Raw genomic sequence first — 26,782 nt, 5'->3', positions numbered from 1 at the left:
GACAATAATGAGATAATTTAATAGCACTATGAACAGTGATCTCTCAACAAACCCAGACACCCCCTCAATAAATTCATAGGCATAAATCATATTTATAAATAAATCAAATTTATTTTCATCGTTTTCTAACATTCTCTGGTGAGAGGCTTCTCTTTCGATGTCTTTCCTGTCGTTGGTCACGTTTACTGTCCCTCCTTTCACTGTCATGATGTTTTTCCTTTTTCCTCTTTTCAGGCGAATTTTCACTTCTCTTACTTTTATGAGAGTTACCTTTCTTTGATTTGATAACATTGTTTTCACTGTTAGTTTTTTGCCTCGACCATGGATCACTATAATCCATTTTATCGTCCCTTTCTTTATCACTTTTACGATAATCATCTTTATTTTCTTTTCCACGTCTTCTACTTTTTTCTGATGATCTTTTATCTGTATGTTGTTCTTCAATATCCCCATTAGTTTTGCTCCCTCTTCTTTTATCCCCAACCTTTTTCCGATGTTTTGCTGAGATCTTCTTTTTCTTGGATTGTTCATCTGACGAACTTCCTAAAATTTTATAATGATTTATTATAGAAATTTTAACACAAAATTGAACAAGAATTGTGTTTAAAGGACCAGCTCATCCTTTTTAGTTTTTCAGTGAACTGTAAAGTCAGGGTCAAAACCATAATTTGGCATATAATTATGAACATGTGTTCTAAATTTCAAGTTGATTTACATGTAATCACCACTTAACAGTAATCTCCCTTCAACAAAAACTTTAACCTGATACAGGACAGATTGAATTGCAAAAGGATAAACAGATGAAAGGAAGGGAACATCATGCCCTCTACTTAGGAAGGGAGCATAAAAATAATGGACACTCATGAAAATATATAAAATAGACGAAGACATACAAACATAGAATATATTTTTTGCAGAGCAAATATGACTGATTTACTGCTTACTATTTAAAACCCTCTCTCATTTGGTAAATAAATGTGATGAAAATTTTATGTTTGTGTATGACATTTTAGACATTACCTGAACTAGAATCAGAATCAGAACTGCTGTCTGATGAAGATGAATCATCTGATGAAGAAGATGATGAGGACGATGATGAAGATGAACTGTCAGACTCCTCTGCAGCTTCTTGTTCAACGACTGGTTTCTGGACATTTTTCAAACATTCTCGTAAATCATCCCTGCAAACAAAGTTCATAAATACTTTATAATAATTCATCTTAAAAATCAATATGAATATCAGTTATAATTATACAAAAGAAGAAATGATACAGGTTATAAAGCATCCAATATTACCTCCTGCCTTACAGGTTGAAAACACATCACTGCAAAAATTAGCCCCTTTAATACCACCTTTTTTGACAATATTGCAAATAACATGTGCTAATGACAGAAACATGAATTCAAACTCTTTGAGTCTAATGAATCTGTCATGAAAGTGAGAGGGTTAGCACTATAGAACCAGATTAAATCCACCATTTTCTACATTTGAAAATGCCTGTATCAAGTCAGGAAAATGACAGTTCTTGTCCATTCGTTTTTGATGCGTTTTGTTATTTGATTATGCCATGTGATTATGGACTTTCCAAATTGATTTTCCTCTAAGTTCAGTATTTTTGTGATTTTACTTTTTAAGTCGTATAAGTAGTAGATAAATCAACATAAAATGTGGTCTTACAACAAAATTTTTGACAGTAAATTAGATTTGTCATACATTCAAAAACAAAATTGTACACTAACTTCAGTTCCAACTTATCAATTGATTTACTGAATTGATAGTACCAGGGGCAGGTCCAGGATTTTTGAAAAGGGGTCATAACTTTTGATAATTGAATATAAATAGAACAAAGTAAAGCAAAGGGGAACACATTTTTAGACATTTTGACACTTGGAATTCATATATAATGAAAACGTTGATATCTTTAATATTTTAGCATTCAAAGGAGGCATCTATTCACCCCCTGGATCCACCACTGAGTACAATTGTGAATAATTTATACCTAGATTTAGATTTGTATCAAAACTACATCACTTCACCTCACCACTTGTTTAAATGAACTTGATAGTAAATAGTGTAATCCTTTATCACTGAACTTGATAGTAAATAGTGTAATCCTTTATCTATTATTTAAAATAACATCAAAGTTGACTTACGTCAGTCCACCTAAACCAATTGTTGTGAAGAAATTTATAGCAAATCTTGTATTCTTTGGATTATCTCTTGGTAGGATGCCTTCAAAGAAACCTTGTAATGTCCTGAAATAGAAATAATTAATACTAAATGGTTGGCTGTAGGACTATTATTCTTAATATGGCTTCATATGTAAACAAAAATCTCTGCTTGTTAGAGAATTTCTTTTTGAAGGAATTACAAGAAAGAAAATTAATTTTTAATTAAATACAGAAATCTGCATAAATTTGATTTGCAAAGCCTCTTCATTAGTTTATTTCATTGCCTATAATCTTGATGTCTTCCCTCGTAATCTCTATGAAAAATCAATGCCTTGTCAGATAAGAACTAGGATACTTGGGTTTCAATAAAATCCAACAAACAATTATAATGGTTATGCCATGACCTTTTTTCACAACAGATTGTATTATATTTAGAAACAATCTTAACATGTGCAAATTAAGTTTAGCATCATGTAACAATAAGTCAAATAAACTCTTCTTATTTCTCACATATTCAGCAGGAGTCCCATTAGATTGGAGTTGTTAAGGTGTTAACACTTCAGGCACATGGGGAAACAAATATAAATTTTTCACCTTTAGAATGTAGGTGGAGACAAATAGCTGAGAAAAATAAATTTGAAAGTCATAACCTGCTGGGAGAAAGTAATAACAAGTTATATGATTTGTAGATGTGCTAATGTTCACAATTACATCCTGTTGAGTTTGTAAGACATAGTTATATCACTAGCAATCTGCATCGATTATATATGAAGTCATTGGAATATTGACTTTTAACTGCACAGACCAATTTTTTTTTATTTGAATGATTTTTTTTTTAATAATCATGATTGATTCAAATCACAAACAAAGGTATTCATATAGCAGCATGTCATATTCCCTGCTTCATTCAAAATTATAAGTCACATACAATAAAAAGAAACAATAAACAAGAATGTGTCCAAAGTACACGGATGCCCCACTCGCACTATCCTTTTGCATGTATCATGGACCAAAAAATTGGGTAATAATCTAATTTGGCATTAAAATTAGAAAGATTATACTATAGGGAACATATGTACTACGTTTCAAGTTGATTGGACTTCAATTTCATCAAAAACTATCCATGACCAAAAACTTTAACCTGAAACTTCCACTTTCATTTTCTATGTTCAGTGGACCGTGAAATAGAAGTCAAAAGTCCAAATTGGCTTTAAAATTTGAAAGATCATATCATAAGCAACAAGTGTACTAAGTTTCAAGTTGATTGGACTTCAGCTTCATCAAAAACTACATTGTCCAAAAACTTTAACCTGAACGAACGGACGCACAGACCAGAAAACATAATGCCCCTCTACTATCGTAGGTGGGGCATAAAAATTCTTAAACTGATAGGAGGGGCTGTTATTTAATTACATGCTTTTACAAAATTCTAGATCTTAATTTCCTATTTTTTTAAACCATAACATTTAACAAAGTACATTCTAATATTAATATTCAACTTTCACCATGGAAGTGTATGTCTAATGTAAGGGAAATGAAAATCACTATCCGTTTGCCTTGTTTTGTGTTTCAAGTTTTTGGAAGTGGTGACCTATGAATTTTGAAAACTTATTATAAAGTGTTCACTTGAAATAATTGTAATAGAACATTATAAGAGAATGATCAAGATGATAGATTTGTGTTTTAAGATCAGTGACATATATAACATGCATGTCCGGAGAAGAGCATGATATGAAAAGGACTCTGCTGTGTATTAAACACACATTCTTAACATCAACACTACAATAATTGTCTAATCAAAATGTTTAAATATAACTTACGGATCCTTGAGTCTCTCATTTAACTTTGGCAGTCCCATGAACTCAGATAACTCTTGAAACATAATCTTGATAAAAATACGGCTTGCTGAGGAGGTGTCGTCTTCATTTAACCTGATACAGGTAATGACCTGTAAATGAAGAGAGATATTTTTTATAAAGTAAAGCACTCACACAAGTAAATAATAAGATTCTTCATGAGCACAAAATATGCACCTTGTCTGCTTATAGCTTGTAATAATTGATCATTCTAGTCAAAGGGAGGTAATTCATTTTGATTATTGGTCTGCCCTAAACACGAATATAATTTAAATGTCAGCTGACACAAACAATAGTTGCAAAATGGCAGACCTATGAAATAAGTTTTCCAACTCTGACCCCCCATAGCAATCTGATTGCTTGTCCTATAGATACTTTTAGAGCTCTTATTAGCAATCAATTAGCACAAACCATTCGATTTTTACCTTTTGAAATCAAACATGTTGTTTGCTAGTTATATCATTTATAAATAAGAAATCTAAACAGGAAACTTACTCCCCAAGATATTGCATCTGTGTGCAATAAATGTGCAAAGAACTTGGCAACATTCCTCAACTTGTTAGTCTCCAGGCGATGTATGGTCTCGTACTGCTCTTTAAACATTTCTTGGAAAGGTTCAATATACTTCTTATCAATCATACAGAATCGCTGAAAAAATTAACAATATATAAGATGTTAATCATTTTATAGAAGTATACAAGCAAAAAGGAAGTCTATTTCTTTTACAAGACAAAAAACTCAAACATCTTTAGAAAATGCTTTAACCAAAAAATACTTAATAAAGTGAATAGAGGGCTATTCCAGAAAAAAATGTATGGGGGGTTTGGAAGGCACATTGTATTAATAATACATGGGTGATGGGTATCAGAGCAATTTTTCACACTATAATGCACTATAATTTTCAATTACAATAGTTTGGGTGGCGGGTGCTGACAAAAACTGCCTTCCAACCCCACCATACATTTTTTTCTGGAATAGCCCAGAAATGTTTAAAGACCTCAAACGATTAAATCTTGAAATTCAGAATAGCATTTTTATAATGTGAATACTGTCAGATGCAGAATAGCATTTTTATAATGTGAATACTGATGCAGAATAGAATTAAAAGTTGAGTATCAGCTATAATTTAACACTCACCTGAGCTAATAAACCAAAAAACTTTTCATAAGTTCTCTGTTGAGCACAGCAATCCAATATCATATTACAAAGCTCAATCTGAAAAAAAACCATTGTACATTTAATAAATGTGTTAGAGCAAGGGATATACGCATTAGGACAACTACAAATCTATAGATTAATTATATTTCATTCAGTCCTTGTTGATCGCAAGCTAAGTAACTTAAGAGTAGAGGTAGGTTTGAATATATGTATTTTTCAAATTTTTCATGTGGCTTGAAAATGAACATAGTAAAGATAGAAAAAGTGAAAAATGTTGTTTAATGAATAGTTCAAAGGATTATAAAAGTTTTGGAAAACAAAATACCATAAAGAACAAAAAAAAACATCCTAGAGACAGCAACCCTATGACAACACACTTACTTCTTGGCCAGGTTTCATTTTCATCTTTAACAACTTATGAGCACATTCTTCGAAGTCCAAACTTGACTGTATGGTGAGGTATATGGTCCTTCTTAAGGCCACAAGATTTGTTTCTGTGTTGTCTATAATAGTCTGCTTTGCTTCTAGAAAATATAATGTACAAGTTACAGTAAACTTAACATTGGTATTACATTAGCAGTCTAATAATGTGAATTTGTTACTGAATTTTTTATTTTTTTAATTCATCCTAATTTCAGTATATACTTTTAACAAATTTAAATTCTTTAAATTGCACTATTTTAAGAATCTTTTCCTCATGTTTAACATGTCTCATGTATCTAATGTCATTTTTTTTTTACTGAACATCAACAGTATGATTTTCCCTAATTTATTCATGTACATCAGCAATACTATTCCTCCCACAATTTGTAGAACATTTATTCTCATAAATGTCTAATCATTTAGAGATAACAATAATAATTTTTGCTCTATTGGTTGCAGAATATTTTTCTCCTAAATCAGATTTGTTTTAATGTATATCTGTAATTAAACATTAATCTTCTGTCGACTTAAAAATATATTCACAAATATCTGTAACTAAACAATTCACTGAAGTAAATTGTCTATTTTGAATGTGATAAACTGTTTTTTAAAACCTAATATTAGCTATTTCTTTCTTTTTTTTTTTTTTTACTAAAAGCAGAATTACAAATATATCCTAGAGTGCCATATTTTTATATTTATATATATATTGTTTGTGTATGTTTGAAACTACATTACCTTCAGTTTCTCCTCCACTTTCATCACTCTCCGATTCTGATCCTGATCCACTTCCACCCTCCTCATCAGAGCTGCCTTCGTCTAATATTTCTGAAAAAAACAAAATTGATTCAAATATTTATTTCACAAAAGTTTCAAAATGAATTGACAGATAATGAACAAAAAATCCAAAATGACAATTACCACTGACTTACATCTTAATTATAGTGTTGATAGAAGAATAACATGACATAAATTTTATCATGAAACCCTTCCATTAATATGCTCAAATATCTAGAGTGAGACTCATGCTGATTAAGTCACTAGAAGCTTTTTTTTAAAAGACATGCAAGAAAACTCAATCCAAAAGTAAAATGGTCGTTTCAAACTAGACACACATACATGACATACAAAAATATTCCAGAAAAAGTAGACCTTTACATGATATTTAATTATAAGTGAGTAGAAATGACATCCATTGTGTGTGCTTGTAATGCAAACTTGTTTAATTCCTTCAATAAGCACACTGATCTTACCTTTCTTTAAAGTCTTGTACTTTTCTTCATTAGATTCAAAGTCAGGATCAAACTTGAATACATCTGAAAATATAAAGAAATACCATTAACATTTTGTTTTTTCAAGCTATACTTTTTATAATAGAAAACAACATTGCATACTTGATAAACTTCAATAGAAATATTTGAAGTTGAAGTTACTAGTAAAATGAGAAGTTATCTTTATTAAAATAATTAAACAAAAAAATTAACATATTTCCAATTAAACAGTAAATTCAACAACTGACTTATAAAGATACTTGAAAATACAAATTCTCTACCAAAATCAAAATAGCAGATGAAAATTCAGGTTGTCATTTTTTTTCCGGTTTTATTATAGTTCACATATAAACATGTGAATTCTTACTCAGCATTTCTTCTGGTGTTCCTTCTTCCTCTAACGTCATCATATGAGTAAACTGGTCATCTTCCTCCACAAGATCTAGTTCCTCAACAACTGACTGATGATCCTTAATAATAAAATACAGAAACCATTAATACCAGTTTGAATGATTCCTCCAATTGATTTAACACACACAAAAAACATGACATAAAATCATAATAGACAAGTATCTTGAATGTTAGTCAAACTAAAGATCCCACTAAATGTAGCCAAGTAGTGAGTTATTTATTCTGACAAAGATCTGCCATTAACATTTAAAAGAAGGTTGAACTAGTATCTTGTGCACTCAACCATTTCTTCTTATATATTTTGATCAGTGGAGTAACAAAATGGACATTGTTGAATTAAATGTTGAATACTTAAAATTTCTTTTTTTTCTTCTCATGTACCTGCATGTACTTTACTCTTTTATTTTATTTAAATCCACGTTAGAAGGCCTCTGACAGACTGAGTGAGCATCAAATCACTGTTATCTGATGCTGATGAAAAACAAGTTAAAGGTAAATAATCTAGTATTATTACAAAAAAAGTATTGTGGCTGTCTACACTGTTATGAAAAAAAGTATAATCACAAAAATACTGAACTCCAAGTAAATTCAAAACAGAAAGTCCCTTATCAAATGGCAAAATCAAATAATAAAACACATCAAACAAATGGACAACAACTGTCATAATCCTGACCTGGTACAGGCATTTTCAAATGAAGAAAATGGTGGATTGAACCTGGTTTTATAGCACTTAACCTCTCATGAAAATGATTCTAAATAAACTATTCAAGAAATAACAATCATTTTAGTAAGTACCAACCTACTCTGAATCTATCATTGTTTTTTTTTACCTTAAATCCATCTTTTCTGATTGCAAACATAACTTCTACCATATACTGCACCCTGACATCAATCTGTCCTTCATGTAAAACATTCCTCAATCTCTCAAATATTGCTGAAAAATAAAAAATTCTTTTATGAGAATGTAGTGTGGAAACTTGCTAGAATTTTAACAATTTTTATCAGTGCCAAAGAATATTTTTTATTAACAAAATCAGCTAATATTGACAGTTTATAAAAGACCTTTTACAAACTAACTTGCTCCTTACGTCGTAACTACAATCCCCTTCCCTTTCATGAATGTGATCTACCGAATTAGACTATATACCGAATTTGTTATAACATGAGCAACACGATGGGTGCCACATGTGGAGCAGGATCTGCTTACCCTTCCGGAGCACCTGAGATCACCCGTTTTTTGGTGGGATTCATGTTGCTTATTCTTTAGTTTTATATGTTGTGTCATGTGTACTATTGTTTGTCTGTTTGTCTTTTTCATTTTTGAGTTGGACTGTCCCTTTGGTATCTTTGTCCTTCTTTTGCAGTATGGGCTTTGTTCATTATTGAAGGCCATAAAGTGACCTATAATTGGTAAGTTCTGTGTCAATCAGTCTCTTTTGAAGAGTTGTCTCATTAGCAATCCCACCCCACCTTCTTTTTGATATTAGCATCGTAAAAGATACAAACTGCCTTATTCCACAAAGACCAATTCATCATTAGTTTTTATCTAGAATATACCCCTCCCATCTACGATATAAATTATTAGTGCACAAAAAAGCTACTTGCTACTTATCTGTAATGCATGTGTAATGGTATTTGATAAACGATGACGAACTTACTTACTTACAATGTCTGTCAAATGTATAATTTATTCTCTCATACCTTTTTTTCTGACACTCATTAACAAAAATGTCCAAGTCATCTTCTGAGTACTTCATATTTTTTAAGGATTAAATCTCATCATGCACGAAGTTTGATTATTACCGTTAATTCCCCTTGGTGAGACCTCTGTTAATTTCTGTCCACTTTCCTTCAGGAACCCCACAGCTACTTCTACAGAATCATCAGAAGAATTCTCCAATAACAAGGTCAAGATTTCTAATGACAGAACTTCATGGGCCTGAAACAATAAAACATGTATATCTAGAAACATTCTCCAATAACAAGGTCAATATTTCTAATGATAGAACTTCATGGGCCTGAAACAATAAATAAATTTAATGAAATATGCATTCTCTCAATTTATGATAGTGTCCATTAAATTCAAATAGTTTAATTAATATTCTGATGTTTCATTAATATCCTGATGTTTCATTATATCTGATCTTACCACTTGTTGGTTGACTAGGTGAGCTATGAATCTGGTCGTGGATAAACAAAGACTTTTGTCATTCCTCTTAAATCCACGTCTAAACTGTATCACTAATCGTCGCAATATCAACTCTCCAACTTGTGGAAACTGAAATATTAAAGGTAATTGTTTATCATTTTTTATTTTATTATCATAAACACCAGCGAATGAAAATAAAATCAAAATATAACATATAAACCAATTAAAAATATATCGAAATTGTATCATTCTTAAAATTCTAAACTTCGCCAAAAACCTTATATTTTCAAAACAGATGGAATTTTTTAACATCACTGTTCACATCATTTTTCTGCAAGAAAATAGTTTTGCCATTTCTATATGTGGCAGATTTTACAATAAGAAGGAATTATTGTTTTTTTGTATCCATCAAAAAAGCAATTGCTGAAACTGTGAAACAGACTGTGTAATGGAGTAATGCATTATGTTATTGAATAAAATGTGTCTTTCTGAGTAAATAAAAATAAAAATTACTCTGTGCTTGTGTTTTTTGTAAGAATTAGAGGGTTTTCAATTTCAAAATATTGGACATGGAATAGACATCATGACCTACTTTACTGACATCCAGCTTATTTGGAGTGGAATTTTGAAGTATTATTTATAAGTTGAGCCTTATCACATGGACTTATATTTTAATAAAAAGTCTTCTTTTGTGTTTTAATCATAACTTTAAGGCAGATTTTTATTGGTAAAGGCTAAAAAAGGTAATTTAATAATATTGTTGCTAACGTCACGTCTTTTCCGTCCATTGTGGTATGTCACGATCGCAATTTTCTTGTTGGTTCTCAGACAGGCAATTGTAGTTATTTTTATCCCGGGTTTTATAAATAATTGAAAATAGCAATCATATTAAATTTGGATGACGTAAGGGGGTCAAAGGACTTGAGGAATCAATATCATTGGCTGTTTTATTTTTTGCGAACGTTACTACTTGAGGTTTCCGTCCAAATCAGCGTCACGTGAGCAACATATATTTAGATTTGTAACTCTCCTGTATAGGAGTTACGATATCGCCCTTTGCAGGATTAGATTCGGAGTCAGTTCCTTCACATGATGGGGTAGCAAAGAAGGTTAGTTGTATGTAATATCGTTACAAGAGGACCTTAAATGTATTCTGTCCATCAAAAAGACGTTCGCAACAAAACGTAATGTCATGATAGTAGATGTTGCTAATGTTACTATTACGAATTGGTTTCATGTGTATTCATTTGATATAAAGTACACCTGCAAATGACATTCTGTATATTTAGAAATTGTAAACCAGACTGTACAATTTTATTACTTCAGGCATATATTAAACATCACTGTGTGCATACATTTGAACTTTTAAAGATGTTGTTGCTCATGTTACATGTCCAAATGTCGCTAACGTTACTTATTTTTGTCTCCGTCACGTTAGCAACATGAAAGTAGGAGACAGAACACAATACTGTAAAATCTGCCATATACAAAACTATTACACTTGTGTTGTATCTGAGATAGGAAAAGAACATCAGCATTTAAAATACTAAAGCTATTCAAATAAGGCCTCTTCATCTTTACAAACCACCATATTTTAAGTAAGTACATAGAAAAAATGACGTTTAAGAGGACAAGTAGGATACTAACCTTTGTATTAATGACTGACACTAATGCTGCATACACATGAGTAAAAGTAGGCGAAGCTGACTGAGCTTGTATCACAGATCTGGCTAATAACCCCCTGCCAAACAAAATAAACATATCAAATTCAACATTACCTGTTTTCTAACAGAAACTTTTAATATGTTAACAACCAATTTTGTTGCAAGTGGTCAATATAAAAATTAGATGTGGTATAGTAAGAAAGAGTAAACCTTAGAAAGATGTGACGAAAATTTTCAACTTGACTCCTCCTGTGTAAAATGATGTAAGTGCTCGGTAAACAGGAATTTGTTGAGCCATGAATCTGAAAAGGCATCACACGCTTTAGCTGACTTATATAAACCCTGAAACCAAATTTCAGAAATCCCTGTATTGTAGTTTCAGAGAAAAATATGACGAAAGATTTCAACTTGGCTTCTCATGTGTAAAATGATGTACATGTAAGTGTTTGGTATATAACCATGAAAATCATGCCTTCCCCTGACAACATTTTCATGAAACAGTTCTGTTACAATGAAAGTATTACCTTCTGTTTACAAAACTTTCCTGGAACAGTTCTTCTTTAACAATGAAAATCTTACCTTCCCCTGACAATATTTTCCTGGAACAGTTCTCTGACAATGAAAATGAGATTGGACACGTTAACTTTGTTCACTAAACCATTTATACTTTTCTTCAAGGCTTCCCAAGATATTCTCTGGTACTCAATACTGAAATGTACAAAGAAAAACTGAAACAAGCACTTTCACAAATATGTAAAAAATTAATGTATGATATGTGGATTTTTCTTCAAACTACTAAAAGTACTAATACAAGTTCAAAAGAAATACTGGATGTTTGTATGGAACATTAAGTCATAAAAGAAATTCATTCTAAAAGAAGTAAAAATTTTGCACACATTGACATGCTAAGCATTGCCCCAATTGTATTTCAAAGTATATGAAAACAAAACAGCAGGTGTCTGGCCGATCTGAAAAGTTGAAAGTGCATCACTGTCAACCTGCTAACCAAAAATGAATTAATTTTGTTCAGCATGACTAAGTAGACAGAAATGAAAATATCTGTTGACCTAACTAACAGACAAGATGATTGCAAAATGGCCCCCTTTTCTTAAGAAAGAATATAATAATTAATAGGCTTGTTTTACTTTATACCTTGTTTTATCTGTAATTTTTGCCTGCATTGCCCTTAGTCTAGCTGGAGGAATGTAAGCACCACCTGTCCTCGTTGTCAAAGACATCAAGCTGTCGTCTGCTGGCTTCTTTTTGGCGGGAGGTTCTACAGTATCACCAGGACGCTGGTCATCAGCATTGTTACTGGTGTTCAGATTTTCTGATTTTCTTTTCCTCGACTCACTGAAAGCATTGCTAAAGAATTATACTTCTGATATAAGATAAATGTTTAATTTCACTCAATAATAATAAAAGAGGGACGAAAGATACCAAAGGGACAGTCAAACTCATAAATCTAAAATAAACTGACAACGCCATGGCTAAAAATGAAAAAGACAGACAAACAATAGTACACATGACACAACATAGAAAAAAACAGGAAGTTGTCGAGTGATGAATCTGAAAAGGCATCACACAGTATAGCTGACTTAGATAAACCCTGAAACCAAATTTCAGAAATCCTTGTATTGTAGTTCCTGAGAAAAGTGTGACGAAAATTTTCAACTTGGCTATCATGTGTAAAATCATACAAGTGTTCGGTAAACCGGAAGTTGTCAAGTGATCAATCTGAAAACGCATCACACGGTATAGCTGACTTAGATAAACCCTGAAACCAAATTTCAAAAATCCTTGTATTGTAGTTCCTGAGAAAAATCAACGAAAAATATTCATGGGACGGACTGACTGACTGACGGACGGACAGACAGAGGTAAAACAGTATACCCCCCCTTTTTTAAAGCGGGGGTATAACTAAAGAATAAACAACACAAACCCCACCAAAAATTAGTGGTGATCTCAGGTGATCCGGAAGGGTAAGTAGATCCTGCTCCAAATGTGGCACCCGTCGTGTTGCTTATGGCAGATTTTACAATAAGAAGGAATTATTGTTTTTTTGTATCCATCAAAAAAGCAATTGCTGAAACTGTGAAACAGACTGTGTAATGGAGTAGTGCATTATGTTATTGAATAAAATGTGTCTTTCTGAGTAAATAAAAATAAAAATAACTCTGTGTTTGTGTTTTTTGTTAGAATTAGAGGGTTTTCAATTTCAAAATATTGGACATGGAATAGACATCATGACCTACTTTACTGACATCCAGCTTATTTGGAGTGGAATTTTGAAGTATTATTTATAAGTTGAGCCTAATAACAGGGACTTATATTTTAATAAAAAGTCTTCTTTTGTGTTTTAATCATAACTTTAAGGCAGATTTTTATTGGTAAAGGCTAAAAAAGGTAATTTAATAATATTGTTGCTAACGTCACATCTTTTCCGTCCATTGTGGTATGTCACGATCGCAATTTTCTTGTTGGTTCTCAGACAGGCCATTGTAGTTATTTTTATCCCGGGTTTTATAAATAATTGAAAATAGCAATCATATTAAATTTGGATGACGTAAGGGGGTCAAAGGACTTGAAGAATCAATATCATTGGCTGTTTTATTTTTTGCGAACGTTACTGCTCGAGGTTTCCGTCCAAATCAGTGTCACGTGAGCAACATATATTTAGATCTGTAACTCTCCTGTATAGGAGTTACAATATCGCCCTTTGCAGAAATAGATTCGGAGTCAGTTCCTTCACATGATGGGGAAGCAAAGAAGGTCAGTTGTATGTAATATCGTTACAAGAGGACCTTAAATGTATTCCGTCCATCAAAAAGACGTTCGCAACAAAACGTAATGTCATGATAGTAGATGTTGCTAATGTTACTATTACGAATTGGTTTCTTGTGTATTCATTTGATATAAAGTACACCTGCAAATGACATTCTGTATATTTAGAAATTCTAAACCAGACTGTACAATTTTATTACTCCAGGCATATATTAAACATCACTGTGTGCATACATTTTATCTTTAAAAGATGTTGTTGCTCATGTGACATGTCCAAATGTCGCTAACGTTACTCATTTTTGTCTCTGTCACGTTAGCAACATGAAAGTAGGAGACAGAACACAATACTGTAAAATCTGCCTTATGTGATAATAATATAGAAAAACTTTTCTTTCCATATACTACATAATTTGATTTCAATTTTCATGTCTACATAGAATACCTCTGTATGATTAAGTTATTTGTTATCTATTATAGAAAATAATTGGCGTCTGAAAAAAGCTCAAAGAAGAATAGCAATTGGAAAATGTATATACAGTTTTGCTTCAATTTAATATTCAAACTAAGTTGGTTAGTATGTAACCTCTCTATTTTTATTGCATTCATTAAAGTAAGGATGTACATATTTATAAATTACCTGTCACTTTCTGGCCTTCTTCTTCTATCCCCATATCCACCCCTCATTCTCTCTGGATCTCTCCTCCTTCTCTTATTATCTCTGTCATCATTATCATCACCTCTATCATTGTAGTGATTACTTCTACCATCATTCATACGTCTCCTGTTGTCACCTCTAGAATCTTGCCTTTCATCAATTCTCCGTTTTGATGATGACCTTTGACCTTCATCTTCTTTTCTTTCCTTCTTCTTCTCCTTCCTTTCATCATTTGACCCATTTTCACTACTGTGTTTGCGTTTCCTTGGCTGCTGATTCTGACCATCATCATCTACATCAGACTCATCCTCCTCTTTTTGGTTTTGACCTTGAATCTGAAATGAAAAATTGACATTGAATCTAAATGAAAATTGATATTGAATATTTAGTTATAATTGACCATGAATCTTGAATGACAATTTAAAATCAGAATTATAATGTGTTCATAAAAAAAGACATTTATAAACTTTTTTTTTAGAAAGATGCTGCATTGTTTATAGTTTGACACTGATCATCCTACAAAAATTATTTATTATTAAAAAGGAAATTTCTTCAATAGATAAAATTACAAGCCATAAAAGCACTTAATTCAACTAAGTCTTCAATTTCAGATATAGAAATCCACTTGGCATGTTGGTTATCATGCATTTCAATCTTTTTTTGGTGGTAAGTATTTAGTAATATACTAACAGACTGATAGAAAAAGACAACCTACCTGTATAATACTTTTAATTGCTGGCGGTCTCTCATCTTCACTATCACTGCTAGTAATCTCACCACTCTCTGGCTCACTCTCAAACTTGGCCATGTCATGTTTACGTTCCAATCTCTTTACACTGTCCATTGATGTGTTGGGACCGTCTGATACTAAGGACTGGTTCCCTGCTTCAACTGTAAAGCTTGGCTCATTTCCAAAAGATTGATCCTCAACTCCTGATGTAAGACTTTTATTTCTATCACCAGATTTAGTACTCACATTCAGCTTTTGGGGTGAAGATGATTTTTGAGACTCAAAACTTCTATCATTTTGATCTGATTCTTTCTTTGAATCAGCATGTTTTACAGTAGGTGAAGCTGAACGAGACCTTGATTCAAGATCCTTGACACTTTCCAATGTTTTGCTAGAGTCATCTTTTTGTCTCTGTTTTGAAGATGAGCTATGGGTGGAATGATTAGAGACAGGAGTGCTTCTTGTTGAGTGACTTTTTATTTTTTTGGGTGATTTAGATGAATGTGATTGTGATGAGTCTGATGAAGGTGACCTTGACCTTCTGTCTTCATCATGTTTTCTATGATCTGCTTTGGTCCCTGATGGACTCCCTGAAAACGATCTTGACCCTTTTGTTTTCTTCCTTTCAGGGCTAACAGAAGAAGACCTTGCCCTTGATCTATTTTTGGTGACTGGCTTTGGAGAAGGACTATCAGATGAGGAAGCTGCCCTTTTCTGTTCTGGACTAGATCTCTTTGATTTTGACTTTTCAGGTGATTGTTTGTTACCCCCAGTTTTCTCTTTACTGTTTGAGGAAGGTTTCCTGGGAGATGAATTTGGAGTGTCTTTTTCTGCACTAGTTTTTTTCCTTTGTGAGTCTTTCCTTTCAGTTTGACTACCAGAACTTGATCGTTTTCTATCTTCTTTACTGAGAGGTGGGCTCCTAGATTTAGATCTTCTACCTCTTCTCTGAGAGTCCTTTCTTTCAGGTTTAGTTTGTGAATCAGCTCTTTTTCTACCACTTCTATCATCTTGCTTGTTTTCTGAATCTTTCATCGTCGCAGGAGTCTTAGATTTTCTTGGCTGTGGACTTCTGGATTCTGATTTATCCCTATATCTAGTTTTTGAAGTCACCCTTTTCTCTTCTTTTTCCTTCCTCTGTGCTGGATTTGAGGTTGAAGATTCCTTACTTCTTTTTGTCTTGGCCCTTTCTGGACTATCTGACCCAGATCTCCTCCCACTCTGTTTATCTTTATTTGGACTTGGAGACCTTTTCTTATCCCCTCTTTTTCTATTAGGACTAGCAGATATAGACCCTCTGTGATCTTTTCTTACAGGACTAGCAGAGGCTGAATGTCTTTGATCTCGACGTCTAGCTGGTATCTTTTCTGATTTTCTGGATGTAGTACTCTTCTTTTGTGGACTTTCAGAATCAGATCTCTCCTGTCTTTTAGATGAACTTTCCCGACTCTTATTTACAGTTTTCTCTTTCTTTGGTGGGCTCTGAGATCTTGATGCTTCATGTCTCCTTGAAGCCTTGTTCCTGCTCTCTTTATGTTGTGGACTATTCCTGCTCTCTTTACGTTGTGGACTATTCCTGCTCTCTTTACGTTGTGGACTATCAGAAATTGATCTCCTCTGTTTTAGAGATCTGTCACTTTTCCTATCTCCAAGTTTCTCCTTTTTTTGCGAATTTGGAGACCTGATTCCTTTTGATGATGATTCTGCTCTCCCTTCTTTTTCCTTTTCGCCTCTTTTTCTTCTTTGTGGTGAACCATCACTTTCACTTGAACTATCATGTCTTGGCTTAGATTTTGTAGACTGTTTGATATTGGTCTTTTTCTTTCTTGGTTCACTATCCTCTGATGATGAAGATGAAGAAGAACTGCTATCATCTTCTGAACTACTTGAAGATGAGCTATCTGAGGGTGATGAGGAACTTTTTTTTCTTGATTTTGAACCTTGATTTTCAGTAATGTTATCATTTTTCTTCTGCAAATCCTCTTTGTTTCTACTTCCAGTTCTCTTAGCAAATTCATTTTCTTTCTGATCTGTCCTTGACTTACTGTCTTTAATTCTATCATCTGATGACCTACTTTTCCTATTATCAGGTGACCTACTTCTGGTTTGATTTGACTTTGACTTACTGTCAATTCTTTTATCATCTGATCTTGTTTTAGTGTCACTGGCATGGTTCGACTTTGACCTACTTTCATTAACTTCCGATTTATTCTTCCTATTTTCAGGTGAGCTACTTTTTGTATTTTTTGTTTTGCTGTCTCTGCTATCACTAGGTTTTCCACTTTCCTTTGAGCTGTCTTCTGTCCTAGATTTTTTATGGCTTGGTGACCTACTTCCCCTGTGTTTATCTCTAGATCTGCTTGTTTCAGAACTCTTCCTTTCTTCTTTCCTGTCTTTTGAAGCCTTGTCTTTTGTTAATGACTTATTATCTGTCTGATCACCTGTTCCTTTTTCCTTAGATAACCTTTGATCTTCCCTGGATTTTTCTTTTAATCTGATTGTCTCACGCTCTCTTGAATATTTCATCCCTGATCCTGGAGCTGGAGATCTGCTGCTGTTTTTATTACTGGAAGATTTTCTCTCAGTTTCTCTTGGAGAATTATTATCTGTCCAACTTGATTTGTTTCTTTCCAAAAACTCTTTATCTCTTGCCATTTCTTGATGTCTATTTTGTCTTTGTTCACCTCTTTCACGTGAACTCCAGATATTATTGGACCCTGAGATATCATTTCCATGTGGTCTCTCAATATCTCTACTCCCTCGATCCCCATCATATTCTCTATAATCATGTCTTCTGTCCCTAAAATTGTCTCTGTCAAAACCCCTACTACCCTCCCTTCCAAATTCCCACGGATCATCTCGATTAAAATCTCTTGGGTCCTCTCTTCTATATTCTCTGGAACCAGCTCTACCATATTCCCTAGGACCATCCCTACCATAATCCCTGAAGTCATCTCTATGATCAGGTCTTACAAAATCTACATGATCTCTATCATCTGGGTGTCTTATGTCATCATAGTCACCATGATCATTTCTCTTGTAATATCTTGGATCTACTCTTGGACTATGGGACCGAGATCTACCTCGTCTAAATCTATCATCAGGTGATCTTGACCTTGGTGGAATAAAGTTTGGTGATCTGTCATCCATCAAGGTTGCATATGACCGCTGTGCACCTTCTAATCTTTGTCTGGAATTTCTGTCATTTGACCTTGATCTACGATTTGAGCGTCTGTTTGGGGAATTTTGTCTGGGCTTATTTGATTTTTCTTTACCAGAATCACTGACCAATTTTCCACTTGACTTTCTGTCATTCAACTTTGAAATTTGCTTGTTTTTGCCATTTGATCTAGATCTTGACCTTTTTCTATCACGAGAACGAGATCTTTGTTTCTGATCATGTGATTTCCTTATTGGTTGTTGATTTAAATTTACGCTGGATTTTGTTCTCAAATATCTTTCGCGGGATTCATCTGAAGAACTGGAATCTGTGCTTGATTTTCGTGCCTTGTCTGTCTTGTTCGTTCTTGACCTATTTTTATGAGAACCAGAGCTGCTACTTGATGAACTGCTGGAGGAATCACTTGAAGATGAGCTATCTGAATCAGAATCAGAGGTACCAGATGAACTGTCTCTATGAGATATCTTGGTCTTACTGTTTGATGATCGTCTTTCTATTGCTAATCTGAAAATATACAGATATTGTTCAGATTATACTTTTAAGAATACTGATGATTCCCCAATATAGATCCAATTTAAACATTATGAAATTTGTATGTTTGATTTGAAACCATGAAAATCAAATAATGTCAATTAAATGTAAGTATTTAAAGAATTAGGAAATTTATAGTATTTGGGCTTTACTCATTGTTGAAGGCCATCCAGTGACCTATAGCTGTTAATTTCTGTGTCATTTCATTTGGTCTCTTATTGAGAGTTGTCTCAATGGCAATCATACCACATCTTCTTTTTGTATATAAAACAAATTATCTAGGCTTTATTAATTCACTTTTTTGGCATGTGCTTCACATGCTGAGCTCGGTGTTGATTGTTTATGAATGTTACAACCCAGATAACTTTGATAACAACTTCAAAGTTTATTAGCCTGCATTCAACAATCTCTGAATGCAATTTTGTTAGTCGATAATACATTCATGACATTATATTAAATGTATTATATATTCGTAATAAATATAACCAGATGCTCCGCAGGGCGTAGCTTTATACGACCGCAGAGGTTGAACCCTGAACGGTTGGGGCAAGTATGGACACAACATTCAAGCTGGATTCCGCTCTAAATTTGGATTGTGATTAAATAGTTGACACAGCATAGGTTTCTGACACAGAATGAATGTATTCAAATGAACTTAAAATTTTTGTTTTCTCTTAGAGCAATTCACTATGCTGTTGAATATTAATCCTCTCAAAAAAATGTTTGAAGAAATTTTCTTTTTATTTATGAAATTTCAAATGAGAAAAATTGAACCCAATTTTTTAATCACATCCCCCTTTCCCTTATTCCAAAACTAATTTCAATTGAAATATTCTAATGGAGTTAGCAACAATTACTACTCATTTAAATACATCATAAAATATTAAGATGTAAAAAAACTGCTTGTTATCAATGAATGGTAAAGATTATTTAAATTTATCAGTTGGTAGTAAAAAGTGAATATACATTGTATATTGTATATAACAAAGATTTAAGTTGATTCTGGACAAAGAAAGATAACTCCAATTAAAAAAAAATTCTTGCAGATATTTCTTGCTTACTATACTGGACAAAGAAAGATAACTCTTAATTAAAAAAAAATTTGCTATTTCACAATATTGTGAAATTAGATATTTCTTGCCATTGCACAATACTGTGCAATTGAAAAGACTTGCTATTGCACAATACTTAATATAATAATTTTAGATCCGGATTAGGACCAACTTGAAAACTGGGCCCATAATCAAAAATCTAAGTACATGTTTAGATTCAGCATATCAAAGAGGCCCAAGAATTTAATTTTTGTTAAAATCAAACTTAGTTTAATTTTGGACCCTTTGCACTTTAATTAAGACCAATTTTAAAACTGGACCAAAAATTAAGAATCTACATACACAGTTAGATTTGGCATATCAAAGAACCCCAATTATTCAATTTTTGATGAAATCAAACAATGTTTAATTTTGGACCTCGATTTGGGCCAACTTGAAAACTGGGCCAATAATCAAAAATCTAAGTACATTTTTAGATTCAGCATATCAAAAAACCCCAAGGTTTCAATTTTTGTTAAAATCAAACTAAGTTTAATTTTGGACCCTTTGGACCTTAATGTAGACCAATTTGAAAACGGGACCAAAAATTAAGAATCTACATACACAGTTAGATTCGGCATATAAAAGAACCCCAATTATTCAATTTTGATGAAATCAAACAAAGTTTAATTTTGGACCCTTTGGGCCCCTTTTTCCTTAACTGTTGGGACTAAACTCCCAAAATCAATACCAACCTTCCTTTTATAGTCATAAACCTTGTGTTTAAATTCATAGATTTCTATTTACCTATACTAACGCTATGGTGCGAAAACCAAGAAAAATGCTTATTTGGGTCCCTATTGGCCCCTAATTCCTAAACTGTTGGGACCGAAACTCCCAAAATCAATACCAACCTTCCTTTTGTGGTCATAAACATTGTGTTTAAATTTCATTGATTTCTATTGACTTTAACTAAAGTTATTGTGCGAAAACCAAGAATAATGCTTATTTGGGCCCTTTTTTGGCCCCTAATTCCTAAACTGTTGAAACCAAAACTCCCAAAATCAATCCCAACCTTTCTTTTGTGGTCATAAACCTTGTGTCAAAATTTCATAGATTTCTATTAACTTAAACTAAAGTTATAGTACGAAAACCAAGAAAATGCTTATTTGGGCCCTTTTTGGCCCCTAATTCCTAAAATGTTGGGACCAAAACTCCCAAAATCAATACCAGCCTTCCTTTTATGGTCATAAACCTTGTGTTAAAATTTCATAGATTTCTATTCACTTTTACTAAAGTTAGAGTGCGAAAACTAAAAGTATTCGGACGACGACGACGACGACGACGACGACGCCAACGTGATAGCAATATACGACGAAAATTTTTTCAAAATTTGCGGTCGTATAAAAATCGTGCATACATAACTTAAGTTAAGTAAATATATATATATATCATGTATATTATATATATCATGTATATATATGAGTTCAATAATTTAAAAAAAGAATTAATATAAAAGAAACTTGTTTCATTTGACTCAACAGGTTCTTGCCGTAAAATAGTCACTTTGTGCAGTCAGAGCAAATATCACCCAACAATCCAATATTATTTAATTACTATGCCATTTTAAATTTGACAACCTCTTGATCTGTTGTCAATTCTACAGTCATTGGCAAAAATTTCCTAGTCCCTCTTTTCAAATGGATTTAATAATAAACCAAAATATTTTATTTCAAACATTTTTCAAATAATAGAATAGGAATAAAAGTTTTGTAGTTGAGGTGCTTCCTTAGCTATATATATAGTAGAACTAGTTCAAGTCAATAGTACTGTTTCGTCTTAATTATAATCTATTACTCTCGGAATATTGGTGTTTTCATTGATTAAGTTGTATTTATTAAAATACAACCCAGGAATTTGTGTTAACAAAAACTTACAAAAATCTCTATGTTGTGTTAAAGAGCAAAAAAATAAATAAAAAAAGTTTTAAATTCAATTCAATTCAAAGTTTTATTGCCATATGAACTTGACAGTTTGTGACATATAACAACAACAAAAACAAATAAAGACAATAACTAAGTAACTCAATATATATACACAAATTCAGGTAAATATTAAAGGGTCCCCTGTTCTCAGTTCCATTGACTTTTTTATAAAGGATTCTAGTTTATTCACTTGTGTTGGTGTTGATGGGTTAAGTATATATATAACTTTGTCATTGTCAGTGAGAAATAATCAGATTAGCAAATGAATTACTTTCTCTGTTAATGCAATTAAAATATGTTAATCTAATATTTGAATTATGAGAACAATTTATTAAGAAATGTTTCTCATCATCTAGTACTTTGCATATTTTGCAAAGTCTCTCTTCGCGAGGAATTTTAAAATGCCTTCCACTTGCAATTAATAATGAATGGTCACTGATTCTAAGTTTTGTAATTAATTTTCTAAATTCAAAGTTTGAGTTAGAGAGGTAAGGTTTGATCAATAGATTTGGCTCAAGTCCTTTATAAAAATTTAATTTACTTTTATCATCAATAGATCTCAACTTATCCATCAACAGGTTGTTGTAGTATGAGTTTATTTGGGGTTTAATATAGCTTTTAATATTTTTTAATTGTGTTAAATTATCACAGGTTTTTAGTCTATCTATATCTATGTTAAATTCAGAAAGAATATCTTTTGCAAAAGTGAACCATGAATAGGAGCCACTACTAGAATCCAAAGTTTTAGTTAATTGAAAAGATTCATGTGATAAGGGATTCAAATTTGAGGTGAAAAGCCTTGCTAAATACATAATAGTTTGGGTTTTTATATGACATTCAATAGCCAGTCTTCCCAATTCGCTCCTTGTACCAAAATTTGAGGCACTCTTGTTAGTGCCAAGGGTAATCTTGCAATAACCAAGATGCAAGTTATTGGAGTCTTGTCAATAAAATCTAATGGGTTCACAATTTTTCCAGAAACCAAAGCTCTTTTTTAGCTTTGAAATATGTTATATAAGAGTCCAAATATGTTATTTCAGAATTATAAGTCAACAATATAGGTCTCACTAAGGTGTCAAATAAGTTGTTTGACACTCTGATAGGAAGGCTGCCAAAATGCAAGAGAATTAGTATATGTTTTAATAGAAAACAAAACCTTTTTTGCCTTTTTTGTTAATTCAGCTGTACTATGACTGAGATTACCATTTGATTTAATCAGCAGACCTAAGTAAGGATATTCTAAAACATTCTCTATTTTTTTTGTTTTTATATACAAGTATAGATGTTTCAGGCTTTTGCTTTGTTGTTGAAAAGACCATACTTTTTGTTTTATTTATGTTTAGTGAAAGCTGCCAGTTTTTACAAAACATGGAAACTTTATTTAGACTATTTTGGAGACCCTCCTTAGATTCTGATAGTCAGAAATGTGATCTTTATATTTTAAAGAGGATTTTGTATTTAAATATTGTTGTTTTATTACTCTGTAAAAAGACTTTCCTACTCCCATTTTGCATAATTTATATAGAAGGGCTGTCCTCCATACAGAGTCAAATGCCTTTCTGAAGTCAATGAAGCATACATAGATTTTTTTGTTATTTTTGTGTATATATTTATTAATTAAAGATTTTAATATGAAAATACTGTCAGCAGTTCTGTGGTTTTCTCTGAAGCAAAATTGACAGTTATTCAGCTGTTTATCCACAACTGTGATTAGTCTATTATTGAGTACAGCATTGAATATTTTAGGAAGATTACTGATTACAGATATATCTCTGTAATTATTGGGATCAGATTTGTCTCCCTTCTTATGAAGTGCGATTATATACGAGTCCTTCCATGATTTTGGGTATATATCCGTTTTTAGAATTAAATTAAATATTTTAACAATTGACTTAACTATTACTTGATTTGAGGTTTTAATTATTTTATTTATAATTCTTTCTTGAGGTGAAAAGCCTTGCTACAATTGTAAATACATAATAGTTTGGGTTTTTATATGACATTCAATTTAAAGTTTCTTTTTTTTACTTTATATAAAAAGAAAATTTCGGAGCAACTGTGTAAAAACTAGATTGACATGATGTCCTTTTTGGCATGTTTGGTGAAACAGAAAAGTCATAATAAAAGATGTAAATGTGCTACTTTGTCCACTCACTGGCATTGAATGATCCTAGGAATAAGCAATGAAAAGGTACCTTGTGAGAAGCAATGAATTAATATTGACTCTTTCGAAATGACAAACTTGTACATATTACATGTCAATGTTACAACTACAATAGGACAAATACTTGTATACTGCAAATGATCTATTTGTGATATACATTTACAGTCACTGACCCTATATGGCCTGGTTTAAGATGTTGATCATGCGAAATGTTTTGATAGTCTTACTGTCTAGAGTTTTATTTAATGATGTCATCAATAGTACAGTTTTACAGATTTATATTTTGTTCACTTAGAATTCAATTAAATGTGGGTTTTACCCTAAATATTTCATTTGGATATTGTAGGATATGCAGTATAAAGAAAAACCACACATTGCCTCAAAATATTCATTTTATTAGTAAATGTACTCAGTTCAAAATAGGTTAAAATTTTGCTCACCTACAATATACATGTAATCCACTCTTTCTACCTGTTTTAAAGCCTTGTACGCATACAATTCATATTTCCAGACGATATAATATTTTTATTCATTATAAAGTATGGAGGATATGTCCTATTGACGATGTGGCAGTATGGCTAAAACATCCTATGGACCAAGTGGATGTACATGTCATGCCTCGAAATAGACCACTTTCGAGTTCATCCGTCACCGGCAAAAACTCGTCAATTATGCACGCCTTTATGACGTCATTTACCAGATCGAGGGGCTCGCCTGTATCCCTGCACTATTTACGTTCATCAAGCGTCTTAGTGATCGTTTTTGTGCAGGATATTCTAGAAATAATGGTTGCTCTGTAGGTACTTAATGACAATCCCCTAATGACAGCAGTGTTGATTGTCTATTTTCAGAATTCAATTTGCCGAATAATTCGTACAATATAGAATTATAATTTTCCAACCACTCGCTCAACATTGTAAGGAAGTGACGACGCCCCTAAACGCACAAATGACGGTGATAAAGGCGCGTATAATTGACGAGTTTTTTTCGGTGACGGATGAACTCGAAAGTGGTCTATTGATCAGAAATGTCAGAAAAACATGTTAAACGTTGAGATCGTTGGCAAGTCTCATCAGGGCAGGCTAGCAGTACTATACTTTAGTTTCAACCTTACCAAACCTAAACCAATTTTTTATCAGGATTGATGTATGAAATTGATAAGCCAAAGGACATTTGCATTTCTTTCTTTCTTAGAAGGTATAGTCTTCTCTACAAGGCACACACTTGTGAATAATGAAACAATATTTTTCGATTTTAGTTGTATAACTTTTATAGTTTTAGTGTGATCTTCTCTGTAAATTATTACATTATAGCTTTTATTTAGTTCCTGCAACATGTATGTTCACAAATAATAATTTTCCCCTGAAATTTTCAGATATTTTTGTCATAAAAATCCAGGTTTAATACGTGAAATAAGTCTTTTGATAATCAAAGTTTACGTTAAATAATATTTAAAGGATTATATCAAATGTATAGAGCTTTGATCATGTCATTTGTCCCTATTAATTCACAATATAACACAAAATACCTCGGCATATTGTAGTTCAACGAAGTTCATCCGTTCTCGTTTTCTTCTATAAAAAAATACACTTCCGGTTAAAAATATTTTTGACACTATGTGTATATCCCGCGGCCTTTTCTCGAATCACCAACTAACAACATTGCCAATCGCGGCTTTGATATCCCATGGGATTTATTGACAATACTGGGAAAATGTAAAACAATCATTACCTGCATTATACGCAACCATTTATCAAAAGAAATAGTTCGTAATCATATGGAGTATCAACTCTTAAAAATACTTTTCAGTTTATTTAGCATATAATAGCCGGCTGTATGAATATATATCAATAGAATAATTAAGGTTTATTATATAGATGTCATGTACAATACTGTATGTTGTAACAATTATATATATTTTATGTGTATATACCCCCTGGGGACCTTATTTGAAAAAAATATCTTATCTTATAAATCTTATAAGCAATTTAAACACGGCATGCTCATTGTTGAAGACCGTACGGGGACCTTTAGTTGTTAATTTCTGTGTCATTTGGTCACTTGTGGAGAATTGTCTCATTAGCAATCATACCACATCTTCTTTTTTACATAAGTAAAATCGATTTTCTTTACTTCAATAAGAACTTTCTAAAAAAAAATCTCTAATGAAGGCATTTTCAGTTCGTTTTCAACTTATATATGGGTCTGATTTTTATCATATATTTGCCAGTGACTGCTGATTGATTAGATGCATACTCATATAGTCTTACATGTATATAGCTTCCCCACACCTGATTGACCATAGATAACATGAAACATGAAATTTTATCATTTTTTAAATGCAGTCGATTAAATCTCAACGGATAATGTTTAATATATTTTCAAACATGGTGTATGTCAAATGGTCGACTTTGGATTTTCAGCTTAAATATTGTCAACCTTTTGAAAGTTTTATCAGCCATGTAATGAACTTTCTGTTAATACAAACGAATATAAACGATAGTGCATTGAAGGTTAGTCAAATGAAGATTTTTTTTTATAGTATTGGCAGCTTGGTGGGGCATTTAGAAAAACGCAAATAGTTAGACCAGAGACACATATCTACCCATATATGTAT

At 32.3% G+C, this 26,782-nt stretch overlaps 1 protein-coding gene across 1 annotated transcript; it reads right to left on the bottom strand.

The window, feature by feature from the left end:
• On the bottom strand, positions 1 to 25,767 carry LOC134694627 (pre-mRNA-splicing factor CWC22 homolog). Its single transcript, XM_063555663.1, has 19 exons — positions 25,694 to 25,767; positions 15,259 to 18,958; positions 14,526 to 14,878; positions 12,257 to 12,457; positions 11,684 to 11,812; positions 11,088 to 11,181; positions 9,441 to 9,569; positions 9,095 to 9,230; positions 8,122 to 8,225; positions 7,248 to 7,350; positions 6,863 to 6,925; positions 6,348 to 6,437; positions 5,568 to 5,710; positions 5,166 to 5,243; positions 4,524 to 4,676; positions 3,993 to 4,120; positions 2,155 to 2,256; positions 1,021 to 1,181; positions 1 to 543 (listed from the first exon to the last, which is right to left on the bottom strand). Exons 1-19 carry the CDS (start codon positions 25,699 to 25,701, stop codon positions 116 to 118), a joined length of 6,303 nt encoding a protein of 2,100 aa, XP_063411733.1. The 5' UTR covers positions 25,702 to 25,767; the 3' UTR covers positions 1 to 115.
• Positions 25,768 to 26,782: the final 1,015 nt, after the last annotated feature.

The sequence above is a fragment of the Mytilus trossulus genome, chromosome 13, assembly GCF_036588685.1.
Source record: "Mytilus trossulus isolate FHL-02 chromosome 13, PNRI_Mtr1.1.1.hap1, whole genome shotgun sequence".
Classification (NCBI taxonomy): Eukaryota; Metazoa; Mollusca; class Bivalvia; order Mytilida; family Mytilidae; genus Mytilus; species Mytilus trossulus.
This window is presented reverse-complemented; position numbering and strand designations above follow the sequence as displayed.

What these genes read in the sequence shown, in the direction of transcription:
- LOC134694627 (XM_063555663.1), bottom strand. An exon ending in CTCACCAAGGGGAATTAACG is followed by an intron (nt 8,226 to 9,094) that starts GTAATAATCAAA and finishes TTTATTTTTCAG; the next exon opens with CAATATTTGAGAGATTGAGG. An exon ending in TCAGAAAAGATGGATTTAAG is followed by an intron (nt 7,351 to 8,121) that starts GTAAAAAAAAAC and finishes TTTATTATTAAG; the next exon opens with GATCATCAGTCAGTTGTTGA.